General features: G+C 40.7%; 3 protein-coding genes across 6 annotated transcripts in view; 1 reads left to right on the forward strand and 2 right to left on the reverse strand.

Annotated features, from left to right (window-relative positions):
• The window catches only part of LOC140351609 (serine/threonine-protein phosphatase 4 regulatory subunit 3-B-like), a 5,449-nt gene extending 1,713 nt beyond the window's left edge, over window positions 1-3,736 (forward strand). Inside the window, exons 4-16 of the mRNA XM_072437507.1 lie at window positions 1-233; window positions 383-460; window positions 663-779; window positions 851-967; window positions 1,039-1,170; window positions 1,248-1,350; window positions 1,433-1,474; window positions 1,549-1,707; window positions 1,773-1,942; window positions 2,032-2,171; window positions 2,236-2,384; window positions 2,460-2,587; window positions 2,683-3,736. The exon at window positions 1-233 is cut by the window's left edge and continues 391 nt beyond it. Coding sequence (XP_072293608.1) covers window positions 1-233; window positions 383-460; window positions 663-779; window positions 851-967; window positions 1,039-1,170; window positions 1,248-1,350; window positions 1,433-1,474; window positions 1,549-1,707; window positions 1,773-1,942; window positions 2,032-2,171; window positions 2,236-2,384; window positions 2,460-2,587; window positions 2,683-2,790 — 1,676 coding nt within the window. The 3' untranslated portion in view covers window positions 2,791-3,736. The remainder of the gene's footprint in view (window positions 234-382; window positions 461-662; window positions 780-850; window positions 968-1,038; window positions 1,171-1,247; window positions 1,351-1,432; window positions 1,475-1,548; window positions 1,708-1,772; window positions 1,943-2,031; window positions 2,172-2,235; window positions 2,385-2,459; window positions 2,588-2,682) is intronic.
• A 605-nt stretch (window positions 3,737-4,341) lies between these two features.
• On the reverse strand, window positions 4,342-11,848 carry cfap36 (cilia and flagella associated protein 36). Of its 4 annotated transcripts, none has more exons than XM_072437510.1 (13): window positions 11,658-11,848; window positions 11,514-11,627; window positions 11,182-11,246; window positions 10,970-11,071; window positions 10,062-10,176; window positions 9,914-10,001; window positions 8,968-9,127; window positions 8,754-8,831; window positions 8,279-8,357; window positions 6,869-6,975; window positions 6,425-6,580; window positions 6,084-6,161; window positions 4,342-4,597 (listed from the first exon to the last, which is right to left on the reverse strand). In XM_072437510.1, the coding sequence occupies exons 2-13, from the start codon at window positions 11,617-11,619 to the stop codon at window positions 4,514-4,516; spliced, it is 1,218 nt and encodes a 405-aa protein (XP_072293611.1). In that variant the 5' UTR covers window positions 11,620-11,627; window positions 11,658-11,848; the 3' UTR covers window positions 4,342-4,513. The 4 variants fall into 4 exon arrangements, with proteins under 4 accessions (XP_072293611.1, XP_072293610.1, XP_072293609.1 ...); XM_072437509.1 differs by having other exon boundaries at window positions 4,343-4,597; window positions 8,754-8,837; window positions 11,661-11,847; XM_072437508.1 differs by having other exon boundaries at window positions 4,344-4,597; window positions 8,754-8,837; window positions 11,658-11,847.
• A 2,174-nt stretch (window positions 11,849-14,022) lies between these two features.
• LOC140351291 (inactive phospholipase D5-like) overlaps window positions 14,023-27,008 on the reverse strand; it is a 64,937-nt gene continuing 51,951 nt past the window's right edge. The window contains exons 4-10 of the mRNA XM_072437071.1: window positions 20,796-20,904; window positions 20,573-20,700; window positions 19,837-20,034; window positions 15,757-15,893; window positions 15,494-15,659; window positions 15,307-15,397; window positions 14,023-14,952 (exon numbers count right to left, since the gene is read on the reverse strand). Of these exons, the coding sequence (XP_072293172.1) occupies window positions 14,447-14,952; window positions 15,307-15,397; window positions 15,494-15,659; window positions 15,757-15,893; window positions 19,837-20,034; window positions 20,573-20,700; window positions 20,796-20,904 (1,335 nt within the window). The 3' untranslated portion in view covers window positions 14,023-14,446. The remainder of the gene's footprint in view (window positions 14,953-15,306; window positions 15,398-15,493; window positions 15,660-15,756; window positions 15,894-19,836; window positions 20,035-20,572; window positions 20,701-20,795; window positions 20,905-27,008) is intronic.

The raw sequence follows: 27,008 nt of genomic DNA on the forward strand, positions 1-27,008 counted from the left end.
CAGCACTTGTCCAGCCAAAACGCCACAGGGAGTTCCTGACAAAGACGGCAAAGTTTAAAGAGGTGATCCCGATCACAGACTCTGAACTCCGGCAAAAGATCCATCAGACCTACCGGGTGCAGTACATCCAGGACATCATCTTACCCACGCCTTCTGTCTTTGAAGAAAACTTTCTCTCCACCCTCACCTCCTTCATCTTTTTCAACAAGGTGGAGATTGTGAGCATGTTGCAGGTATGTTAAGTGTTACGGATATAATGTATCATGTTTGGCTCTATAATATTTGCAGTTTAATTCTGTCACTTTGCAGCAGTTCTGTAGCTTAGAATTAGCGTTCAGATTGTTAGAATATGCTAATAATTTTTGGTGTAATTTTTCCAAAGGAGGATGAGAAGTTTTTAACTGAAGTCTTTGCCCAGTTAACTGACGAAGCTACGGAAGATGGTAAAAGAAGAGAACTAGTAAGTTAAAGTGTCTCAGTCTATCCATTGTTTAGAATTCACCTCCAAATTGAAGTTACTGTCCCCAATCTAGCGGTGACCAACAGCGCTAGTCAAACAGTTAAGTTGTTTCATTTAGGGAAAATTTAGTTGTGAATGCCGTTAAAAAACGTAAATCTGATTAACGTGATCTAAAAATGATGTATAAAACGTTTCTTTTCAGGTGAATTTTGTGAAAGAATTCTGTGCTTTTTCACAAACGCTGCAACCCCAGAACAGAGACGCTTTCTTTAAAACACTGGCAAACCTTGGAATTTTACCTGCTCTTGAGATTGTCATGGTCAGTTTCTTTGGAAAACTTTTTTTTGTAAGCCTCGAGATTCCTTCAATGTCTCTTTTGGTCATCAACAGGGAATGGATGACCTGCCGGTAAGAGCAGCAGCAACTGATATTTTCTCCTACCTGGTCGAATTCAGCCCCTCCATGGTGAGAGAGTTTGTAATGCAGGAGCCACAGCAAACGGATGATGTGAGTTGTTCATTTTTAAATCTTACAATTAATTGTGAACTAATAATTTATTTTTAAAATATTTTTTACAGGACATTCTTTTAATAAATGTAGTAATCAAGCAGATGATTTGTGACTCTGATCCCGAGTTAGGCGGTGCAGTTCAGTTGATGGGTCTGCTGAGGACTCTCATCGACCCTGAGAACATGCTGGCTTCCACAAATGTACAGAGCACTCACACTACAACTTGTGTTAAAGAGATTTTAAGTGATTTTCCTTATTCTGATATGTTTCCCACTAGAAAACAGAGAAGACAGAGTTCTTGAGCTTCTTCTACAAATACTGCATGCATGTGCTGACTGCTCCTCTTCTGGCAAATACAGCGCATGACAAAAACTCGAAAGGTATTGTTAGAGTAGCTTAAAACTCATGAATATACACAAATTTAGTGTTTATTTAAAAAAAAAATAATAATAATAATTTCAGATCTACAAGATGGTACAACTAAAATGAATCCGGTCTGTCCAGGTGAGTGGTTTTGTTTTTGTACAGTATGTTGTTTCATTGCACTTTGGTAAATATGTTGTTTGTTTTGTGAGAAGATAACTTCCAGACAGCCCAGCTGCTGGCTCTTATCTTGGAGCTCCTGACCTTCTGTGTGGAACATCACACGTATCACATCAAGACGTACATAATGAATAAAGATCTGCTCAGGAGAGTTTTGGTGCTCATGAACTCAAAACACACTTTCCTAGCACTTTGTAAGTCTGGGAATATTGCATACAAGTGGTTTTAAATAGATAGTTATAAAACTTTTCTTTTCCAGGTGCATTGCGCTTCATGCGCAGGATCATTGGCCTCAAGGATGAGTATTACAACCGCTACATCATTAAAGGGAACCTGTTTGAACCAGTCATAAATGCTCTGGTGGACAATGGTACTCGATACAACCTGCTTAACTCTGCCATCATTGAGCTCTTTGAGTTTATTAAAGTGGTATGTACAAGCAATCCTTTAAAAAATACTGGTGTGTGTGTATATATAACTGGGGGTTTCCCTAATGTTTACATTGCAATTTCTACCAGGAGGACATAAAATCTCTGATAGCTCACATTGTGGATAACTTCTACAAAGCACTTGAATCTATCGAGTATGTTCAAACCTTTAAGGGCCTAAAAGGTCGCTATGAACAAGAGAAAGACAGGCAAAGCCAGAGGCTCAACAGGTTTGTAATCAATATGTTGGGGAGAAAAAGTCACTTTCTAAAATTATTTTTTTGTAATGGTTAGATATCGGCGAGATGCAAGGTCAATGGATGAAGATGAGGAGTTGTGGTTTAATGATGATGAAGATGATGATGATGGTGAAACAGTAGAGAAAGGCCGCATAGAAGAGGACTTTACTGACAGCTACGGCAAGTACATGGAGGCCAAAAAAGGTATATTGCACCGCTAAAAACTGACTTACTGACATGTTCATGTTATTTACATGTCTGATTTTCTAACAATTGTAGGAGCTGCAAATGGTGCCAATAACAATGGGAAATCTGCTGCAATCCCCCCCTCCGCTGCAGCCGTCAGTGTGAGCAGTTCAACGTCCTCAGTCAAGACTGTGGCTCTTCCTGCTACACCAGTAGTCAAGGTCAGAATAGTCCAAATCACGTTGCCGTCGGGATTGTTGAGGGACAACTTTGAATGCATTTAAAATAATCTTGTCATACCCTTTGGTTTCCTTAGACTGCAATGGTTGGCTTGGTAGACTACCCAGATGATGAAGACGATGAGGATGAAGAAGAGGAAGAGCAAGAGCAGTCTGTAAGGAAGAGGCCGCGTCTCAGTTCCTAAAACTATTGACTTCTGTGCAGTAGTGTTGGATGGACAGAACGTCTCTCCCAAACCTTTGGTCCTGTACCAGCCTCTGGCCTCTGGCAGTATCTGAAGACGAGCAAAGACACTCATCTCGATTGCCCTCGTCTGAACTCACTGTTGTGGGGAATGGAAATTAAACAACAACTTGGAAATGATTTCATTTTCTTCATTCAATAATCAAGGTTCAAGATCCTTGTTTCAGCAACGAGTTTTCATTGACCTTTTTGCTAATTGTGTCTGCCTACATCATGGTGTTGCCCTTGGGTTTTCATCACCATTATTTCCTCCACAACCACCGACTCCAGACCAGAGGCTGCAGTGGAAACTTCAGTCAAGGCGATCCCACACGCAGCTCTGTTGCTATAGCAACAGCAGACAACTGGTTGTGGACGTACAGCACAGCAACTTCATTTTCATTTCAAGTCCTGTAGACCCCCTCAAACCTGTTCTGATGAATTCAACAGACTGAGGAAGCCAGACAAACAACCAGTGAATGAATTGTGCTCTGAGCCATTCAGGCTAGCAGGGCTAGCCAAAAGATGTAGAAAGTTTGACTGGCCAAAGCAGCAGTTGACAGAATAATTCGGGCAAGGGAGGCTTGTTGAGCCAGAAGACACGAGGCCTTGTTTCAAGTTAGCAGGACTCCTAACCATTGTTTTAGTCGGGTGCACACATATCACACAGGACTGTGTTGGCCAGAAATTTCACTTTGTTAAAATGATTGTACAGTTTTCTTTTTAATAATTTCTCCTGACCTGGTTTCGAGAGGGACAAGCTGCCTAACTGTCTTTTTTTGTTATGATACAACAAGGTGTGGTCACAAATTTCACCCTTTCAAAGTTCATTTGATTCATTGTAAAATGCAGAGGAATTGCTGGTTTTAAAATAACTAACTGCAGTAAAGTAATTTTTGCAGCCAAAAGCTTGGAAATGACTTTTTTTCAGTCCCTTTTAGTCATCTTGAAACTTTACTTAAATGCTCAAACTTGAATACGTTAGACAAAAGCTGTAATCCTGAATTTTATTGAAATTTAAAAGGTGCACTATGCACCGGTAACTTCTCTGGCACAAAGGAAATATTGCTTTGCTTGGTATATGCCACAGGTAGTTAAATTTCTTTCCACAGGGGCAAGAAGCGGGTGATCAAAATTGTAGACAACATGAAATGATACATCAAAATTGACTTAAATGGACATTTCATTGGGATTTGATTACTCAAGCCTACAAACGATACAAAGTCTGTTAATATAAAATTATTTATTGAACAGTAAATGCCACTGAATGATTACGGTACATTGAGTTTTATATCTCACCTATGTTTATCAGCCAAGATGGGGCGAGAAAAAAAATGGCATTACATTTTTATGCTTTTTCTGCATAAGAGGAACATGCTATTGGATGACGTAACAAAAGTGCATAAGAAACTGCAAAATTCACATTGCATAAGACGAGTCTAAAAGTGAGGAATGTGTTATTTACTGTGGTTGGTGTCTGCATCTGGTGACATCCATGTGCTCTTGAGTAACCACTTAATAGAGCAGTCCAAAAATACTCGGTGGCATTAATGTGCGCAGTAATAACCTTTGCATTGTGAAAAGGAGCTTTACAGTGTTTGTGTCCACAAAATGACAAGTGTTTTTTCAGGAAGCCTTGTGTCGTGGAGGATATTGGATTGTAGTTAAATATTGCTAGGGGAATGTCATTTTTTGATTACTTCTTCTTTCAACTTTTCCGCCAGGTGTTTTCGCTTCTGTAGCCTCTTTCTCTCCTCAGCAGAGATCTCCTGTTGAAGAACAAATGACAATCATTAGCTGCAACAGAAAGCATCAGGAATTGGTTTGGTTTTGGTAGATGCATGAACGGACTCCAAAAATTAATTTGGTTTTCTTGGTAAAATTTGTTTGAATCAAATCTTAAAGGGCATTTAAATGAATTAAAGCTATTGTGTAATTTCAAGCAGTCTTGAAAAGATAACTTCAATTCTCAATCTAATTTTAGTTTCAGGTGCACCTATCAACCTTTTAAAACCACAGCCATTAAAAGTCTAAAGAGTATCGGAACTCGACTGAAACTTGAAACAATGACTGTCATTGTTGATCAGTGCAAAAATGTCCTTGTGCATGCTTGTTGCAAGTGGTTCAGGAAGGCAGAGGGGAACTTTGGTTCATGATGATGGGACTGACGTCTCACTGCTCCAGCAGAACCTGAAGGCCAGGCCCAAGACTAAAGTTCCTCAGATCAAAGAAGGTAACATTTTATGTCATGCATGTAACATTAGAAGTTACAAGGACCATGTGTTTTCTTCTAATGTCGCGGTTGGTTGTCTCTTGCCAAGTCTAACATGGCTGGGTTGGAAGCGCAGACTTAGAGGTAAAGTTGAAGGTGTCTGGCAGAAGCTACAGACGGTAGGTGTGTTTAAGATGGATTGTTAGTGAAAACAAGGGGTTGAAGCCAGGGAAGGAGAAAAAAGCCTGGAATCAAGTTGAACACTCCATGAGCCCCACAACAGCGGACAGCTTCAGAGCAAACTATTAAGCACACACAGTACAGTTTTCCATGGAAACAATTGACTTTGACATCAAGATCATTCAATCTTGTCTGTTGTACATCATTCTGAGCCTTTTTGGTCAGCTATTTGTGATTATATAAAAGTAGATGGGCCTAAAGCGGAACCCTGCTGAATTGCAGGCATCAGCTGCCAGTCCACTGTCCTGTTCTGGTTCTGGTCGATAAATCAGCAAATTCCAAATGGATTTCATGTCTCCTCACGTGTTGACAACAGCATTTCCCATCATACATTCTTTAGCTTTTGTAGTCCATTCAGGCGGCTGCAGCAGGCGGTCAAAAGCAATTGTGACTTTTCATGAGGTAGGAACCGAGAAAGGTGGATTCAAGTCGGGGGCATTGGACACACTGCCCTGATCATCTTAAACTCAACTGAGTGTTTCCACAGAGAGTCCACTGAATCCTCCTGCTTTGGTCTTGAAAACCACATTTTAGATTCAGATGATTTTAATAGGCATCTCAAAAAGCCTTAGAAAATTTTAAATATGTTTTCAAGCTGTCTTTAAAGTCTGCTCCACCTGCGCAAAATTAGAAATGTCAGTTTTTCCTTGATTGGATTCGAAACATTTGAATTGAGACTACATACCGTCCACAAAAATAAATAAAAAGGGCCTCAAAGCACAAGGATTGGCTACTCTACAAAGTTCTACAATAGTGAAAGTAGTCAACATACATTTTCTACAAATGTCTAAATATCAGATCACCTTTGGTTTGGCTGGTTTAGCAGAGTGAGTTTGAGGAGGAGTACAATTCCCATTCATCTGGGACTGGCCCTTTGTCTCCTGACCAGCAAGAATGACAATAAAATAATGTGAAAAAGTTAGATTAGATTAGTTAAAATTTTAAGTGGATGGATGGCAAATAAAAATGCAGTAGAAAAACATTTACTTGACAATGACAAAAATAAAACTAGTACAAAGTGGAAAAGTAGATTTGTAACAAATGAGCAACAATGTGAAGTTAAAAAGAGTAAAGTTGGACCGACTCAGGCTAAGTAGATTTGAGGGTAGAAAAATGTAAGTTGTATAATGAAGATGTATAATACCGGAGCAGTGGGTGCTGATGTTGGCCTGGATGGCGCCTCCTCTGGTGGACTGTGGTGCCTGCTTTTCTGCTGCTCCTTCAGAGCATGGAGACGGTCTCTCTGCTGTCGAAGATATGTGGCTCTTTGCTGAAGCTGCTCCTCCGACTCTGGAAGCTCCTATGTAAAAACAGACACGCACGCACGGACGGACGGACAGAGACAGACAGATCCACACAGACACCCACAGATCCAGACAGACAGACAGACAGACAGACAGACACACAGATCCAGACAGACAGACAGACAGACAGATCCAGACAGACACAGACAGACACACAGACAGGTCAGTGATGTCCAAACTGTGGTACTGATTAGAAGTACAGTACATCAAAATATTATATAAAAAGCATTAATATAAATTAAATTACATAAAAATGTTGCTGTATAAATACAGACTGGACTTACATTATGTGTTTTAGGGAAACCAGGATCCAATTGTGCCTCTTCCAGCTCTTTGGAGGTCGGACTGACGCTGGCTTGGCCCGCACTGGACTTCACTGGGGCCCTTGCTGCTGGAAGAATCAAGACCATTGGTAAATTTGTCATTCAGGAGAAGATATAAATGTTAATGTAGTACTCTAATCATTTGCAAGATGGGTTAGCATTATGGCAATTGATATGATATGACAAATGCAGAAGAACTGGTTTAATTTAGTTTAATTTTATGAGCGTCAACAAAACCTTTGAGATACAACTGGTGCAAGTGGAGACTTTAAGGCTCATTTAGGATACTGGCTAGTGGATAAAGGCAAGGCAAGTTTATTCGTTGAGCACAATTTGTACACAAGGCCATTCAAGGTGCTTAAAAGAGAAGTCTTAAAAGACATAAAAGAGAAGAGTGCAAAGAAAATCATTTCAGTCATATGCACAGCTTAGATTTGAACATTGGGTAGAACCTGTCTCACATCTTCAGGAAGACTGTTCCAGATTTTAGCTGCATAAAACTGAAATGCCAATTCCCCATGTTTAGTCCTGACTCTGGCACCAGCAGGAGGCCGGTCCATGTTTAGTCCTGACTCTGGCACCAGCAGGAGGCCGGTCCATGTTTAGTCCTGACTCTGGCACCAGCAGGAGGCCGGTCCATGTTTAGTCCTGACTCTGGCACCAGCAGGAGGCCGGTCCATGTTTAGTCCTGACTCTGGCACCAGCAGGAGGCCGGTCCATGTTTTGTCCTGACTCTGGCACCAGCAGGAGGCCGGTCCATGTTCAGTCCTGACTCTGGCACCAGCAGGAGGCCGGTCCATGTTTAGTCCTGACTCTGGCACCAGCAGGAGGCCGGTCCATGTTTAGTCCTGACTCTGGCACCAGCAGGAGGCCGGTCCATGTTTAGTCCTGACTCTGGCACCAGCAGGAGGCCGGTCCATGTTTAGTCCTGACTCTGGCACCAGCAGGAGGCCGGTCCATGTTTAGTCCTGACTCTGGCACCAGCAGGAGGCCGGTCCATGTTTTGTCCTGACTCTGGCACCAGCAGGAGGCCGGTCCATGTTCAGTCCTGACTCTGGGAAACAGCAGGAGGCCGGTCCATGTTTAGTCCTGACTCTGGGCACCAGCAGGAGGCCGGTCCCTGAGGTCCTCAGAGTCCGAGATGGTTCATATGGCACTAACATGTCCATAGGAATGACTTGTACACAAGCAAAGCTACTTTAAAGTCTATTCTCTGAGCCACAGGAGCCAGTGCAGAGACCTGAGCACAGGAGTAATGTGATCGTACTTCCTGGTTCTAGTCAGGACCCGAGCAGCCATTGGTGACGGTTCCGCTGGATGTAGAACTGGGTGTCTAAAATGTTTGTATAAACTGTGGTTTTGTGTTGTTACCTGAGGTGTGCGTCGATGATGACCTCTGAGCTGGTGTTCGTCTGTGTTGATCCTCAGATGAGACCGTTCTGCTGCTGACCTGTGTCGAGGTCAACACTACAACGTTACTAAATGTATAGTCATCTATAGGCTATTGATACTTTGCAGTGACATCACACTATTTGGGAGAGGGTCAATTCCACAGTTACCATGGTGACAGAATACCTATACCAGTACCGGTAGTCAAATACGTTTTTAGTCTGGAAACTAGAACATATAAAATGGATGTAAACAAGACATTTCATAAGGCTGTTTAGGTGATTGCATGTGTGCAGTCTGTGCACCAGGCCTAACAGCACAAGCAGCTCACCTGTCAAAGTAACAGGGCTTAAGACAGAGCAGTGCCCCCAGTTAACGTCCCCCCCAAAGAATGTTGATGACATCACTTGAAAGGTATGAATAGAGTATTTTTAAAATATTTCTATTGTTGCGTTACCAGAGTAGATTCAGAGGCAGTGTTTCCATTCACTTCTGGGTCAAAGTGACCATTAATGCCAATGTCCGACTCCTCAGCCTTTTCCTGGGCAGAATTAATCATACATTTAGAAATTGGGCATTTGTTAAGAAAACAAAGGCACACTAGCACTAAGAATAGCAATATATAATGAATTCAGTTTTAAGGTTTACTGGGGCACAATACTTTGACTTACCTTGGCAATAGTGTCTTGTTGGCTCGAAGTGGAAGCTTCCATTTGCACTTCACTGCTCTCTCTCTGTGGTTTATCCGAGCAGGTGCTGAATGTGGGACCATTCTCTTCATCTAGCAGCATCCTGATGGACATCTCCTCTTCATACTCCTCCTTTGACTTTCTGAAGAGATGAAGAGTAAAGCTTTGTAATTCATGTTATTTACAGATGGCTCATGGACACAATAAAGACTGAAAGAGATGTTGGCTTATCAGTCATGATTCACACACTTTTGTGTTTATTGTAGAGTTGAGATATGAAAATAGCATATGATTTGTACATTGCAACATATATGCTCATGTTGCACATAAATATATTACTAATTTAGCCAAAAAGTTCCAAATGAAAAATTAATATTGACCAATAAGATCCTGGGTCATGTTTTGCCAGCTTTTTCAAGTGCGCCACCCTCAGATCTAAAGCTCCAATGTAGAATTACTGATTATAAACTAGCAGTGCTTGTGTTAAATTTCCTGTTCTAACAAGCTTAAATCTGGTTAGGGTTAGCTGTCAAGACAAAGGGGATAAAAATACTATTTTTCTCAGTTGCTTGCTCAGTGTCATTCCTCTTCAGCCTAAATTAGCTGAACCCTAAGGAGCTTACAGACGGTCCCATTAGACTCAGTGTGTTCTACTTGGCCTTGCTGCTAACCAAATCCCATTAGAGAGAAGAAGCAGCCGCCAGGGAGCTTTTAGAAGTGATGCTGGACACAGACCGTAACACTGAGCACCAAGCGGGGAAAAGATTACATTTTAAACACTACGACGTAACATCATCTACCTGCATCTACATCAGGGCACACTACACAAAGAGCAAATCCAGTAAATACTAAAATAAATGTAAACAATTACATTTGCATGGTTAAAATAATACATCCATAGCATTCTTAATACTAAAATGGCACATACTCTAGAACCTGGTGAAGAATCGTCATCTCCTGCTGCTGCAGTTCACTCATCACATCTGCTCCATGTGTCAGACACTGGGGAAGCTCTCCTGTGCACAAACACCAGACTGAGCCATATTCCTTTTATTGATTGTGTTAATTAAACGTACCATTCCGCTCCTTCATGACCCTCAGAGCTTGGAGCTGAAGCTCCATGTTTTTCTGCACCATTAGTGATCGGAACATCTGGAAGTCATCAGTTGCCAAAACAGGTTGAAAAACGATCTGTAAAGAAAATCACTTCTATTTATGTTTTACCAGTTTTCTTTTCTTAATATGCAAATGTTTGTTAAATATTTTGAATTTACTTCTGTAAATATTATATATATAATCTATAAAATATTATAATAGACCTATTTGGACCAATTGGATATCTAGTTTTAGTCATCTTAAAACTGCATAAAACTGCATAAAATTCATGCTGGAGATGAGACATTATTAAAATGCCACTAGACTCTGAAGAATGACCGGGGGATGGTTTTTTGTTTTAGTTTTTTTAATGCATCTATCATAACAATGATTTGTGTGAAAATAATGCATAGTAGAATATATGTTATGATATAAAAGTGGTCATAAATAGAAATAATATAAGCAGAATTAATATATTGATGTCTAAATCTTCTCATTGTCATTGTTCCTTGTCCCACCCCCAATTCAAGCACTTCCAAACAAATGAGAATGTACATATACATTTTTAACATTTAGGATTTGATTTGGAAATACGGCTAATTTGATATTTACACTAGATATACAGGTGTCAAATGCACAAATGCACAAATTTCATGCCCTGTGATGAGAGAAGAGGTTTTATGACTCAGAGAAATAGTTCCACAAAAAAGGCACAAGAAATGTGTATATTTTGTGAAAGAAATGTCATTGTCTGTCTGTAAATGTATCTGAATGGCCTCAAGCGGCCTAGTAGTCTTCATTTTCCTTCTTAAATAAATGTATGCAGCAGAGTGTTTGTGCGTTCAGGTCTGATTGGTGAGGCCGGATGGAGGAATAAATGATACTGTACCTGCAAAGTTTTGGACTTGGCAAAGGGGGAGCTACATGCATCCAGAAACTGCTGCTCATTAATTCCAACTTCCTGCATATAATTCTCAAGCAATTTCTCCACCTACAAAGGCCAAATTCATAAGTGCACAAAAGACTCAATGAAGAAAGCAAACAAAAGGCAGTGGTACAAATGTAACTTCACTCGTTAGTCTGATCAAATTAGGTACTCACAAGGTTTTTATATTGCTGATGGATTTCAGTGTATGACAATTTATTTTCGTCTTCGTCATCAAAAACTGTAACAAAAACGTTACGCAAGTGATGTGAACTATTTTTTCAACAGTTGGATTGATGTTCATCATAGTTATCTAAACTAAGTTGTCTAAAATCTAATAAATGTGCATGATTCCAAAATGCAAACCCAACGAGTTTGAACTTTTAGTTTCATCGACGCCAGAACCTGAGCTAGTGTTAGCATGGTTAGCCCAGAAGCTAAGTGCCACTGCTGCAGAGTCAGGCTGTTTATATTATATATATTATTATAGCGTGAATGAGCCGTTTACCTGTGCATTTGTTCTCCATGAAGTCAGAGACAGGAATGACCCACTCGGGGCTTCCCAGGTATCCGACAATGCTCTCTAAAACCCACTCGCTGTCATCCTCAGCCATGTTGGCTGCTGCAGGACAACAACAACAACAACAACAACAACAACAACAACAACAACAGCGCTCACACGGTGTTGTTCAGTCGGTCGTGTCCAGTTCGAGCTCGACGCTTCATCCTGCACAGATCTGTCAAAGCAGCACTTAGTCCATCTTTACAGTCTGCGAGAGTCTTTTTGAAGGCAGCGTCTGATCGGTCAGAAGTGCGCACTCATGAGTTTAACGGGAGCTGACGCCTAATCAGTTACCATGGATACAGTTACGTCAACCTTTCGGGACGGCGGCGGAGCGTAATTACGTACGTACGTAATAACGCCAAACAGCAAACTGGACGGTATTGGGTATTTGGACATTATAAGGGTCTTTATGTGTCTGCACATTGATTTTGAGTGTTTTACTTAATAATGTTGTAACTACCGTAGTTCAACTCGGTACTCACAGTTCAATATGAACTTAAATAAACAAATAAATAACAAACAATCACAATGATGCCTTACCAGGAGTCACATCTTATGGCCACAAACAAAATCAGCAGGATACACATTTTTATTAATAGTAAAAACGTAATTGTATATTTCAAATGTGTGCATTATCAATGTATTAAGTAAATATACATTCCCTTTGAATTTATACAAAGGTAAATATTGTTGTAATCTCTAAAAAGGCGAAAACTGTGCAGAGTTTAGGCATGGCATGCAAGCAACTCTCATGCCATAGACTCTATAAAGGTCAGCGACAAGTACACGCATATACAGTGTGCATTTAGTGCAACAGTCATTCACAGAACTCTGTGTATGCTTTACAATAGCAGCTCTCTGTCATTCATGTCAGGACAGGGCACAAGCCAACACACCGTTTCAGACCAAATACATAAATTAGGATATCTTGATCTGATTCTGAACTTTCACAAAATTAAAACATAAGATACAAGTTAGCCGTGCTGTAGTATAGTATATTTTGCGCCACTGGCAGAAGTGCAACTTTTATAACATCCACAAGATGGCAGGATTCTGACACAGTCAAGGAGTGCGCACACTCACCATCCCAAAAACAAAATGAACAGTTAAAAGCAACACATAATCTCTCATGAGACAAGCTTACCATAGCCTTGAAAACCAAATGTGTTTGTTTTAAGTGTTACACTTTGTGTATTTCATTTTAAGATGTTTCTTGGAATGTTTTTTTTTTGTTACCAGGCCACAATTTTCTCAATATTGGCTAGTTTTTTTTCCACTATGTATTTTACATGCGTTTAAGTAAAAGAGGATGCGTACACCCAATCGTGACAAGGCATAAAAGATAATATAAACTAAACTTAAACTTAAAGGAGGTATAAGTCATGTCCTTGAGGTTGAATTGCAGTTAGTGTCAACCTGTTAAAAATTCATTGTATTGATTTGGCTCTGAGCAGACCCCAGGCCTATGCAAACTGCTCCTTATTTGTTTTGTAGGTTATAACATTAACATTAGGGCAATTATAGCAATCCTATCATTGATACTCTTCCATGTTTTATGTTATGTAGGGCAGGTCAGTTTTGAATGTAGCTGTATATTTGCCTGTAGATGAATGTGTATGCTGATGGTTTGTGTTAAACAAACATGTACACAACAACACTCTATAGAAGACACAATTTAACACTCAATAAGATTTTTAGTAGCCATTAGCAAATTGTGTGCATGTTTCAGTAGGACAGTATATATCCCTTTGGAATACAATAGCACAGAAAGAACAGAACTGCTTTTAATTGTAATAATGATCAAAACCACTACAGCAGTGAATCTACCATAAGAACTGAACTGTGTATGTGAAGGACTCAGTCAAGTAATGTAAAGGGTTGTAAAATATGTGAAGCTATGGGGTGTATATGAACTATTTACAAGAGCCCCTTATCATTTCAAGTACAAATAGAATTTACAGAAAAAGGTATGACCTTTATCTAAACTCATAATCTGAGATCCACTATTACTGGTGAGACCAATGGATCAATTGGATCCAATTGGATCAATGATTGTAAACCACCTCTCAAATGTCATTCACAATATATAAGTGAAATGACAGAAAGGCCATTTGAGCCAGTATACAGAATCAAAGAATTGATCTAATTAGATTGTATATAATGTACACAAACTTGCTCTTATATTCTTTTCTTTTTTTTTAGATCTTGGTTCAAATAAAGTGTAGCAATTTGGACCTTCAAGTCTCTAGTTAGTAACCCCAGCAATAGCTGTTATTGTAATTAGGGATGTCAAGAGATTTTGGTTAACAGTTAATCATGATTACATAACTAAATAATAATTAGCAAGAACTCTAAAATAATAACTGTGATAATTTCAGCAAAATTAAACAAAGGTAAGCATCAATGCGACATGCTCTTTGATTTCATAAAGATTGTCACATATTGAGCAATTAAGACAGTTAAGTAAACATTTCACTGTTATTTGTTTGCAATGTTAATAAATGTTAATAATTATGAAGTTGATATATTTCTCTTGATATGTAAAACAAAAATTGGATATTGTGACATCCCTAATTGTAATAAAGCAATTATAACTAGGCCACTATTCAGTGTGACAACTTACCAAACAATAAATTGCAAGTTTGTTAAAAAGAAAACACATTTGTAAGTTTATGACTGTCCATTAAAAGTGCTTAACTCTTGAGGAGACATTGTAATCCTACCTGAGATCTCCTCAATTACACAATATTTTATCTGAAGACATTTGTCAAACCGCTGACCTTTTAAAAAATATAAAATATGAATAAGAAAATGCTACAAAGAGCTTGTCCAAATATACTTCAATGTAAAGGAAGAGCGACCGTTCTGATTTGTGGTCACAGAGGCAGGTTACAGATTTCCTTGCTGCCACTGCTTTCTGCTGTTTGACTAGCAGCATCTCCTTCACTGTCCTGATCATTGACATTCATGTGTAGTTTCTTGTTGTCATGGTGACTGGTTTTGATTTGTCCTCGTTCTTGGTAATTCTCGATAACAAGTCCACCTGTTGCATCTTGGTGAGTATTCTTCTGCAGTTTGTCATCATAGTGTCTTGTTATAGACCCCTCCTCCTTTTTTCTAATCGGAGCGGGCTTCTCATCATTGATATTGCCATGATGTGATGATTTAATTGGGGCCAGCCTGTTTGTCCGCTGCTTGCTGCAAATGGGGTTTTTATTGGCTTGTAGCGAGTGGGTGTGATGGGAAAACCAGTCCCTCTCAAAGGCCATTCGTAACTGGTCGACCACTGAAGAGTTCCTGTCGTCTTCATCATCCGGCTGACTGATGACTAAACCTGCTCCGGCATTGTAGGAAAACTCATTACCCACCCAGTCAAGATTACCTGGAAAAACACAGCAACATCTGAATAAATACAAAACATTCATTCACCGTTTAAATTAAGTCTTGACGCCAACATGTACAGTGGGCTGCAATATAGAGTCCCAGTCACAGGCCCTTAATAATTTATACATTCAGATAGAAACACCCTATAACCTATTTCCATTCCACATTAAGACAGGGAGGGCTTATACATCACATTTCATATAGGAATGATTTAGTTTTACCCTTGTGTAACAGTTTCTTGAACTGTTCAATGGAAAAAAAACAAATCTTGTGTGGCATTACAATGAGTTAAATGGAAAAACTTGCTTCGACCATAAAATGTCAAAGACTTAATGTAACTCTTCCCCCTTACCTAAATACATGGCCCTGTCAGTCACCATAAATCTGTTGTGGTTTATGCCTTGAATGTTGCCATCGCTCAACACTCTTGGTCTGAAGAACTTCTACACACATAACACAGACATAGATGAGGCGGTAATACAAGTACAGCACAAGGTAACTCATGAATACAAAACATAGAGAAAATAGAGTGCACTAACAGCTTCAAGAGAGCAGTTGACCTGCTCCATACACAGGCTCTTCAGAGACCAGATGAAGTTGAACATGAGAGGATGAGTATTTTCCCAACAACTTATCAACAGACGGACACGGACCTTCCTCAACAGCAGAGCCTCACGGATAAAGCCATCGATACGGGACCAGTACCTTCGCAGAGACAGGGGGAAAGAAATTGTGTCGACGCATCCAAATGGAAAAATAAAGCAACAGTAACAAAACTACTCGATAAAAAGAAAGTATTTACCTGTTACTGGTCATGCCAAAGAGCGGGAGATAATCAGGGATGGAGATGTATATGAACCGTCGGGCTTCCAGTATGACTCGGCTGATGGCTTCCAAGTCACTGCTGCGATGTTTGGGGATGAAAACATCTGGGGAAGTCTGTCAGCACAAAAGTACACATGGGAAAATACAATGACAATGTGATACCCCTTTTGTTTATTGTATTTAACTAGGAATGTCCCAATCAGATTCCCAGATATCAAGGGAGTTCTCGCCAAAGCACAACCTTTTATGTCTTTGTGATCACACTTAGTAGCTTTATATTGCCTTAAGAGGTAACTAAAACTCTGTTACAGCAAGTTTATACCTCACAAAGTACATGCCATTCACTCAAAGCATCAGGGGACATACTAGGTTGACCGAAAGAAGTTTTATCTGTGTTTGAGCATGGAGCTGCATTACAAAGAAAAGCCCTGAATCACATAATTACAAATCTGTCCGAATTGGTAGAATCATTGTATTGTTATATCGCACTGCCCTATGTCTTTGAAACAGGTAATATAAAGTTACCTTACTAGAAAGTGTATGAAATAGTGTTCATGTCAGAACCAGCTCGATCAGCAGCAGCAGATGTACTGTACATTGTGGAGTATGTGTGTATTTGGATTAACATCAGTCAAGGGAAGATGGACAGTCCAGTCAAGTGAACAACATGCTCTTGCAGATCTCAGACAACACTATTACTCATCCCCGGAGAAACAGTGACAGTCAAAGACACAGTGTCCTGAGGAGAACCGGTGTGTGAATAATGTTCTCCTCATCCAAGTTGTCAACTCTGGAACACTTGAGAAAGTGTGTGTGCTGCTGCATACATAAACTTTGGTTGGAAACACCATATAAACTGATATACATATAAAACACTAGTATACAGCAGAAAACGTATACAATTTTTGTTGTTGTTCTAGATTAAAACCCACTTATTAGGTAAACCTGGCAATGACTAGGAAAATGTACACCTCTATTATATATATCTATTCAAATAGTTTAGTTGATTTAATTCATCAATGTCTTCACCTTAATTGTTGTCTGCATTACAACAGAAAGTGTATGCATCAAAGCATTCACTGCAAAAGGGCTTAAATGCAACTATTCCACTCAGTTCAGAGCTACGTATGCAGTAGTTTAATACTTCATGAAAAAAGCATAATCTTCATCAAGGTAGTGTAGTAGAAAAAGCTTCAGTTGTAGTCATCTGGACTCAGTTTGAAAAAATAGACGTTTCGACTCTCATCCAAGAGTCATTGTCAATAAAAGAATTTAGGTCGAGAACTCCGATATTAATACTGTTCTGTGGTAAGACCCGCCCATTGGGAGGAGCCTTCCTGAAGTAGAAAGAGTTGTTTGTTTCAACAGAAACTCCCCCCTTGTATCTACCGAGCCTATTCAGAATTTTAATGGTCTATTAGAATCCTCTTTGTCTTTGTGAGACCCTGGCTCAACCACCCTGAGTACCTGATTAGCATCTAAATGTCCTGGTCCTGGTCCTCTACCTTTCCAGGGGTTCAGTATTCCATTATAGATACCAGGAAGATTGAATCTTAGCCCTCCATTTCTGTTTAGAGAAGGTCTTTCTTTTTTAACAAAAATAGCTTCCTTGACTCCTCTTTCAAACCATCTTTTCTCCCTGCTTAAAACCTTCACCTCACCGTCTTCAAACGAGTGATTAGAGGCTTCAAGATGGAGATGCACGGCACTCTGAGGTCCTGAACTTGTATTTCTTCTGTGCTGATAAAGCCTCTTGTGTAGAGGCTCTTTCGTCTCACCTATGTACCGTTCTTTACAGCTTTCTTCACTGCATTGGATCGAATAAACTACATTGCTCTGTTTTTGAGTCGGCAACTTGTCCTTAGGGTGAACCAGTTTTTGTCTTAAAGTGTTTCCTGGTTTAAAATAAACAGGGACTTCGTGTTGTCTAAAAATTCTCTGCAGTTTTTCCGAGAGGCCAGACACATAAGGGATAGAAACACCCTTCCTTCTCTGTTCAGTTTCACTTTTGTCCTGCTTCTTGGTTCTCTTCACTCTGTTGAGAGCCCAAGCGGGGTAACCACAGGCTGAGAGGGCATTACGGACATGTTTTTCCTCTTTCTTCTTGCCCTCTGAGCTGGTGGGCACACCTTGAGCTCTGTGTTGTAAGGTTCTGATCACTCCCAGCTTGTGCTGTAGTGGGTGGTTGGAACCAAAGAGCAGATACTGGTCCGTGTGTGTAGGTTTCCTATATACTTCTATTTGGAGTTTCCCGTCCTCTCCTCTGATCGTGGCACAATCAAGAAAGGCCAAGCGATTCTCCTTAGCGTCTTCTCTTGTAAACCTGATATGTGGGTCCACAGCATTGATGTGATCAGAGAAGGTTTCCAGCTCTTGTTTCTTGATTGTTACAAAAGTATCATCGACACAGCGAAGCCACAGTTTTGGGGCTATGCCTGAGAATGAGGCCAGTGCCTTCTTCTCAAAGTGCTCCATGTACAGGTTGGCCACTATGGGAGAGACGGGCGAGCCCATGGCACAGCCATGAATCTGTCTGTAAAATTGTCCCCGGAATTGAAAGTAGGTGGTGTTCAGACAGATGTCCAACAGTTTGCATATGTGTTCAGGTGTCAGTTTGGTCCTTTCCTGTAGGGTGGTGTCTTCCTGCAGTCTGATCCTCACTGCTGCTACTGCATCAGAGGTCGGGATGCAGGTGAACAGGGACACAACATCATATGAAACCATGAGGTCATCTGGGTCCAGTTGGAGATGTTTCACTTTATCCACAAAGTTGTGCGTGTTTTCCACATGATGTTCCGAATTCCCCACAAGCGGAGCCAATATAGTTGTTAAATGCTTGGCCACATTGTAAGTGATGGAATCTGTGCTGCACACTATGGGTCTGAGTGGAACATCCTTTTTGTGTATTTTTGGAAGGTCATAAATGCAAGGCATGGCTTCACCAGGATACAGTCTGTAATACAGAGGCCGGTCTATCGCTTCCTCTTTTTCCAGCCTTTGTAAACAGTCTATCACTTTCTTCTTGTAGCCACTGGTCGGATCTCTTTTCAAGCGCTCGTATGTGGTCGTGTCCTCGAGGAGGGTGTGGACTTTGGCTTCGTAATCAGCTGCGTTGAGAATCACAGTGCAACGTCCCTTGTCTGCTGGGAGGATGTTGATGCTATGATCTTTTTCTAGTGCTGAAAGTGCTTTCCTCTCTTCAGCTGTGATATTTGAAGGCGGTGGTTTGGCACTCTTCAGGGTCGCTGTGACACGTAACCTCAGGTCTGCAGCCTCCGATTCAGTCATTTTGTTGTTCCTAATTGCCGTTTCAGTGGCTGTGATGTAGTCCTCTGTAGGGATGTGTTTAGAGGTGACAGAAAAGTTGAGACCTTTAGAGAGCACCTCCTTTTCTGCCTGTGTCAGAACACGATCTGATAGGTTCTTAATCCAATTGTTTTTGCTGGTCGCTAATTTGTCTGTCTCAGTCCTAATGTCTAGCTCGACCTCACCTGCATTCTTTTTGTTCAAAAGAATGTTGAACATCTTGATTTGGCGTTCTTTGCTCTTCCTGTGCTGTGCTTCTTGTGCTGTCTGTGTAAAATCCAGCACTCTTTTGAAAGCTTCTTCAGGGAGTATGCTGGTTAATTTCTCCTGTAAAGTTCCTGTTCTGTCTTTCAATTTATCAATTCTGACGTTGTTTTCCTGGATCCTTTCACTGAGCATCTGCATAAGGCTCCTTCTCCAAATCTTCTCTGCTCTGTGTCCTCTGACCGGTGATTTGATCTGCAGGCTCTTCGGGATCATGTTGTTCTGTCTGCATCTAAGATTGAACCTCAAGTGATTCCTGTTGTCTGCTAGTTTCCTGGCTACAGATTCGAAACTGAGTCCAGATGACTACAACCTTTTTCAAACAACTTTTTTCAAACTACAATTTTTTTCAAACTGAGTCCAGATGACTACAACTGAAGCTTTTTCTACTATGGAACACGCCTGGACGAATGAGGGATTACACCGACATCAAGGTAGTGTATTCAATTACTAACTGTTAATCGAAAAGAACATAACTGTGACTTACAGAGACATAGGCCTGAGCCTTGGTGCTGTTCAGTGTCAGCTCGAGCGCCTGGTCCCTGTTGAAGAGGGCAAAGAGCCGCTTGGACCAGAAGGTAGGGATGAAATCTTTGTACTGAAGTCCCCAGTACAAGCTGAACAATTTATGGAGATCCAAGGCCAAACAGCTGCAGTTGTACACCACAAGACCCAGTTCCTTTCTCTAGACACAGAAAGTAAAGCAAGGCCACGCACATAAACTCAATTACCTTGTAAAGCAAAAGCATCATGCAATACAGATCTAGCTATTTACTAGGATTCAGTCGTTCATCGTTTGTTGCTAACAGTTTTATGAAGCTTCTCCATCGTTACGGCAACAGCAGGGAGTAGAGAGAGACGGGAGGTCTGTCTCTTTCTTTTTAAAAGTGTTGAAATGCAGTTGCATGTATTTGATCTTAAGTGCTCATCATTTTTGCCTTGCTTGACACTTTATTTAATCATGCCTGAATGTATTTTTTACTATTCTAAATACTGAATTCACAGCATGAATAATAATAAAGAATACATATATATACATGTGTTTTTTTTTTCATAAATTATTTTTGTTATTGTTTCAAGAAGCATAATGTAAACAGAAAGACCTATACAAAGTGGATAGTATTCCTGTGCCTACACATGTAGGCTACAGTACACACAGGTATTAAATGTCTATGGAGTTGTTGATGAAGCATGTGTTGCTTATTGAAGGGGATATCTGATACCGTGGCCAGTGATCTCCAGTCCATGGTTGCGCTGCCCAAGTAGAAGTGCTTGTTGTCGATGACCCAGAAGGACGAGCGAAGGTGACCCTTGGTGAGTGCTGTCATGTTCACATAGTGTACATCAGCATCTGCAAATGTGTAATGAAACATTTATTCAGCGGAAGATCTGTGACAGTAATATCAGGAGAGTAGTACAGTGCAGATCTAGACAAGGAGCACTCACAATGTCTACCCAGAGATGTCAGCTCACTCGAGTCAATCATCTCACTGGAGATCCTCAGCTGAATTCCTCTGGCTTTGAGTCCCTGGAGCCTGGACAGTAAAGCTCTGCCCTGAAACAACAGCAACAATGGTAAATAAAATGAAGCAAAAGCACACAATAAACAGAAAAGACAGGCTGTTCTTAGGAGGCTGTGAAATGATTGGTATAGGGGTGGGCAAACTACGGCCCGGAGAGCCTTTCAATCCGGCCTACCAAGCTTGTCCAAGTAATATAAAAAAATATATTTAATTTTCTTTTTTTCTTTTTTGCCCTCAGGCATCTGTCTGCACTTGTATCCTCAATAAATATGACGTGAAATGAATTAATTAATGGATTCAATAGCCTATATTTGACAGAAAAGTGATATTTCTTATTTGATATTTAATTTTTGGGATTTTTTTTTCACACCAATGATCGCGTGCCGGACCTCGGCTACTTGCCTGGATTCGAATATGGCCCTCGGAGGCAAATAATTGCCCACCTCTGGTATAGAAGATTGAGATTGGTTGTCTGGTATCATAACATTATGACTTTACTGCCACCTGCATGTCTCCATAGAGATTTCATAGCTTTCCCTGGAATGTTCTACAGTATCACATTGAACTTATCAATCTGCACGTAGAGCTCCAAAAAGATGGTCGTGGTGGTTAGAGTACAAAATGAATGAATGAAAATATGTAATGTACTGCTTTATTAACTTTGTAAACACTGTGCGGTACATGGCAAAGCTGTGATTTGTACTACTAATAATAATAATAATAATAACTTTTATTTATATAGCGCTTTTCAGTGACCCAAAGACGCTGAACATAATAAAAAAGGGGGGGGTATTTACAGACAGGGGGGACAACACGTACAATACACATTAATATACAGATAAAATGAACAAGACAGAAGAAGTAGAGAGAATTAAAGCCGCAAGCGGCATCCAACGGCCCTCGCGGGCCGCCGGCCTTCCGACTCTGCACTTTCGACTTGATAAAGATGGCGCCCTTATTGTGTGTTGAATTAAAAAAGAACTTGACAGACGGCGACACATTGGACATGGCCAATCCAGTGCAAATGAACACAAGTGTCAGTCAAATTTGCTGCTCCGCCGCACAGAGACCGTAGCACTTGGAATAAAAATATGGATAACTTTTGATGCTCCGCTTGTGTAGATGATATTCCCAAAAGTTAAGCTTGATCGAGCTATTGCCCACGGAGGAGTTTGTTAAAGTGTGAAGCATAAATGTGAACATTTTAGAGATTTCGCTGTTTTCCCATTGGTGACATCTATTTGCGGGTCCGCCACACAAAGACTGTACCACTTAGAATATAAATATGAATAACTTTTGATGCCCCGCTTGTGGAGATGATTTTCCCCAAATATGAGTTTGATCGGACAATCGCCCTAGGAGGAGTTTGTTAAAGTGTGAAGCGTAAAAATGTGGTCATTTTAGAGATTTCGCTGTTTCCCATTTCTGACATATATTTGCGGGTCCGCCACACAGAGACTGTAGCACTTAGAATCAAAATATGGATAGGTTTTGATGCCCCGCTTGTGTAGATGATATTCCCCAAATATGAACTTGATCGGGCTTTTGCCCTAGGAGGAGTTTGTTAAAGTGTGAAGCGTAAAAATGTGGTCATTTTAGAGATTTTGCGGTTTCCCCATAGGGATAACATGGGATGTTTCTGTCATCGCTACGGCTACGCTTTACCAAATATTACTTTGGCTCCCATACTTTTAATTTGGGGATGGCAAATGAGAATTGTGTGCAAAATGTCATGTTATTTGGAAAAACTCTTGTTTATAGGCCACTCTGAAGGCCAAATAGTCCAAATTCTGCGAAAAGTTTGCGGCTCAGCTGCACAGAGACCGTAAATGTTATCCATAAAATTTGAATAACTTTAGATGCCCCACTTGTCTAGAGGAGGTACACCGATTTTGAGGTCGGTGGGCCAAACGCACTAGGAGGAGTTTGTTAAAGTGTGAAGCGTAAATGTGAACATTTCAAGGATTTGGCGTTTTTCCCATTTGTGACAGTATATTTGCAGCTCCACGGCACAGAGACCGTACCACTTAAAATCAAAATATGGATAACTTTTGATGCCCCGTTTGTGTAGATGATTTTCCCCAAATATGAGTTTGATCGGCCAATCGCCCTAGGAGGAATTTGTTAAAGTGTGAAGCGTAAAAATGTGGTGATTTGAGCGATTTAGCGATTTTCCCATAAGGATAACATGGGATGTTTCTGTCATCGCTACGGTTACGCCGTACAAAATATGACTTTGGCTCTCATACTTGTATGATCAGGATGGCAAATTAGAATTTAGTGCAAAATGTCATGTCATTTGGAAAAACTCTATTGTTTATAGGCCACTCTGAAGGCCAAATAGTCAGAATTCAGGGAAACGTTTGCGGCTCCGTCGCACAGAGACCGTAAAAGTTATCCTTAAAATTTGGATAACTTTAGATGCCCCACTTGTCTAGAGGACGTACACAGATTTTGAGGTTGGTGGGCAAAACGCACTAGGAGGAGTTCGTTAAAGTGTAAAACATAAAAATGTGGTAATTTGAGAGATTTTGTGGTTTTCCCATAGGGATAACATGGGAGGTTTCTGTCATCGCTACGACTACGCCGTAAAAATTTAGGCATTTTTGTGATTGGCTTTTGTGATCGGGACGGCAAAATAGAATTTTGGGTAAAGTTTAGACAATTTTGGTAAAACTAATTTTTGACCTTCAATGTTAATTTAAAGGTCACTCTGTAGGGGGCGCTATCGCGGCCATTTCAATTTTGTCAGCCTAAACTGGTCCAAACTAGAAAGTTGAACAACTGATTCAAATTTGGTCCTAATCGGACTGGTTTTGATCAAATGGGAGCAATTTCTAGATCTGCAATATTCCAAAATAAGTTGTCCAACTTTGCGGCTGCGCCGCACACAGACCGTAAAAGGTATCTCAAAAAATGTGATAACTTTAGATGCCCCACTTGTTCAGAGGACGTACGCCGATTTTGAAGTCGGTGGGCAAAACGCCCTAGGAGGAGTTTGTCAAAGTTTGACGTGAACAAAATGGCTAACACAGCTTGTTTTCATTTTCAAAGGAAGATGGCGGGCATTGGGTAAGTCTGGGGGCGTGGCCACAGTAATATTTTTTTTTTGTCCTCACAAGAGGAATGCGTGTCCCGAATTTGGTAGCTCTACGACAAAGTTGACCTCGGGGCGTCTCCCATAGGCGCAATGTATTTTGACTTTTGTTGGTGGCGCTGTCGCGCCATTTTTTAACGAAAAAAAAAAATGGCCCAGAAAAAACAAAATTTTTCGCCGATTCTGAATTTTGGGCAAAGTTTGGTGAGTTTTTGAGCATGTTCAGGGGGTCAAATTAGAGTTCAAAGCGCTGAAGAAGAACAAGAAAAATAAAAATAATTAAAGCCGCAAGCGGCATCCAACGGCCCTCGCGGGCCGCCGGCCTTCCGACTCTGCGCTTTCGACTTGATAAAGATGGCGCCCTTATTGTGTTGAATTAAAAAAGAACTTGACAGACGGCGACACATTGGACATGGCCAAACCAGTGGAAATAAACACAAATGTCGGTCAAATGTGCGGGTCCGCCGCACAGAGACTGTAGCACTTGGAATAAAAATATGGATAAGTTTTGATGCCCCGCTTGTGTAGATGATTTTCCCCAAATATGAGTTTGATCGGACAATCGCCCTAGGAGGAGTTCGTTAAAGTGTGAAGCGTAAAAATGTGGTGATTTGAGCGATTCTACGATTTTCTCATAAGGATAACATGGGATGTTTCTGTCATCGCTACGGTTACGCCGTACAAAATATGACTTTGGCTCTCATACTTGTATGATCAGGATGGCAAATTAGAATTTTGTGCAAAATATCATGCCATTTGGAAAAACTCTATTGTTTATAGGCTACTCTGAAGGCCAAATAGTCAGAATTCTGGGAAACGTTTGCGGCTCCGTCGCACAGAGACCGTAAAAGTTATCCTTAAAATTTGGATAACTTTAGATACCCCACTTGTCTAGAGGACGTACACCGATTTTGAGGTTGGTGGGCAAAACGCACTAGGAGGAGTTCGTTAAAGTGTGAAACATAAAAATGTGGTAATTTGAGAGATTTTGTGATTTTCCCATAGGGATAACATGGGATGTTTCTGTCATCGCTACGACTACGCCGTAAAAATTAAGGCATTTGTCTGATTGGCTTTTGTGATCGGGACGGCAAAATAGAATTTTGGGTAAAGTTTAGACAATTTTGGTAAAACTAATTTTTGACCTTCAATGTTAATTTAAAGGTCACTCTGTAGGGGGCGCTATCGCGGCCATTTCAATTTTGTCAGCCTAAACTGGTCCAAACTAGAAAGTTTAACAACTGATTCAAATTTGGTCCTAATCTGACTTGTTTTGATCAAATGGGAGCAATTTTTAGATCTGCAATATTCCAAAATAAGTTGTCCAACTTTGCGGCTGCGCCGCACACAGACCGTAAAAGGTATCTCAAAAAATTGGATAACTTTAGATGCCCCACTTGTCCAGAGGACGTCCGCCGATTTTGAAGTCGGTGGGCAAAACGCCCTAGGAGGAGTTTGTCAAAGTTTGACGTGAACAAAATGGCTAACACAGCGTGTTTTCATTTTCAAAGGAAGATGGCGGCCATAGGGTAAATCTGGGGGCGTGGCCACAATAATATATTTTTGTTGTCCTCACGAGAGGAATGTGTGTTCCGAATTTCGTAGCTCTACGACAAAGTTGACCTCGGGGCGTCTCCCATAGGCGCAATGTATTTTGACTTTTGTCGGTGGCGCTGTCGCGCCATTTTTTAACGGAAAAAAAAATGGCCCAGAAAAAACAAAATTTTTCGCCGATTCTGAATTTTGGGCAAAGTTTGGTGAGTTTTTGAGCATGTTCAGGGGGTCAAATTAGAGTTCAAAGCGATGAAGAACAAGACAAATAATAATAAATATAGCCGCAAGCGGCAATGATCGGCCCTCGCCACGCCGCCGCCACACCGCCGCCACGCCGCAAGAGGAGGGGGCGCTAACGCGCCCCAATTGTCCTTTTATTACGCCTACTGCTGAATCTGTGACGCTGTCACATCTTCTCCCCTTTGTTTTACCATCAAAAAGCTATTTTATTTTGAATTCTTGGCAAAATGTGCGGCTTTGCCGCACAGACACCGTGACTCTTTGAATGAAAATGTGGATAACTTTTGATGGTCCTGAAGATGAGTCTCACCAAATTTCAGGTTAATAGGGCTGACGCCCTGGGAGGAGTTTGTGAAAGTCTAAAGTGTAAACATGTTCTGGCGATTTCCCCATTGGAATAACATGAAAGGTTTCGGTCATCGTTACGGCAACGCCATAACAATTATGACATGGGTCTCATTGACTTTTTTGATGGGGATGCTAAAATTGAGTTGTGTGTCAAATTTCATATAATTTCGCAAAACTAAACATTTAACCTCCATATAAAATCTGTAGGGGGCGCTGTGGCGCCAAATGAATTTATTTCACTTCAAGTAGGTTTAGGGCAAAGAGTTTAACAACTGATTCTAATTTGACGCAATTCGGACTTTATCTGCGCAAACGGCAGAAATTTTAAATATGGGAGATTTCTGAAATTCTAGCTACAGTTTGCGGCTTCGCCGCACAGAGACCGTGAGAGGTATCAATGTAATTTGGATAACTTTTGATGTCCCACTCCTCAGTAGCATTTTCACCAAATTTCAGCTTTTTAGGGCCAACGCCCTGGGAGGAGTTCGTAAAAGTACGACGTTTGGAAAAACTCCGAAGTCATGTTTAGCCATTTTTGAAGCAATATGGCCGATATTTGGTTGGGCGGACGGCGTTGCCGTAATAATATTTTTTACTTCTCTTGTCACCATCTACCTCTGCGCCAAATTTCATGATTCTACGATCAGATTTTTTTTGGGTCATTTCCCATCTCTCAATGCATTTTTGGTACATTTGGGGGCGCTGACGCGCCAATTTTTTTTATTTTAGAAAAGGGAAATAGCCAGAATGTAGAGAGGCACGATTTTTAGAGGTGTGAACATTTTTGTGACTTTTCGTCAATGTTCACTGGGTGAAAAATAGGGGGGTTGGTCCCGAGAAGAAGAAGAAGAAGAAGAAGAAGAAGAAAGAATAATATTCCGATGCGAAAACAATGTT

The sequence above is a fragment of the Eucyclogobius newberryi genome, unplaced genomic scaffold (assembly GCF_026437365.1).
Source record: "Eucyclogobius newberryi isolate DKJ021-1_F unplaced genomic scaffold, fEucNew1.0.hap1 SCAF_8, whole genome shotgun sequence".
In the NCBI taxonomy this organism is placed as follows: domain Eukaryota; kingdom Metazoa; phylum Chordata; class Actinopteri; order Gobiiformes; family Gobiidae; genus Eucyclogobius; species Eucyclogobius newberryi.

Bases quoted from the DNA above. Each gene is read 5' to 3' on its own strand.
- cfap36 (XM_072437509.1), bottom strand. From the start codon at position 11,619: ATGGCTGAGGATGACAGCGAGTGGGTTTTAGAGAGCATTGTCGGATAC. The intron at 11,072-11,181 runs GTGAGTACCTAA...TGGCCTTTGTAG, and splicing joins ATCAGCAATATAAAAACCTT to GTGGAGAAATTGCTTGAGAA. The intron at 10,177-10,969 runs GTACAGTATCAT...TTTTCTTTACAG, and splicing joins CCAAGTCCAAAACTTTGCAG to ATCGTTTTTCAACCTGTTTT.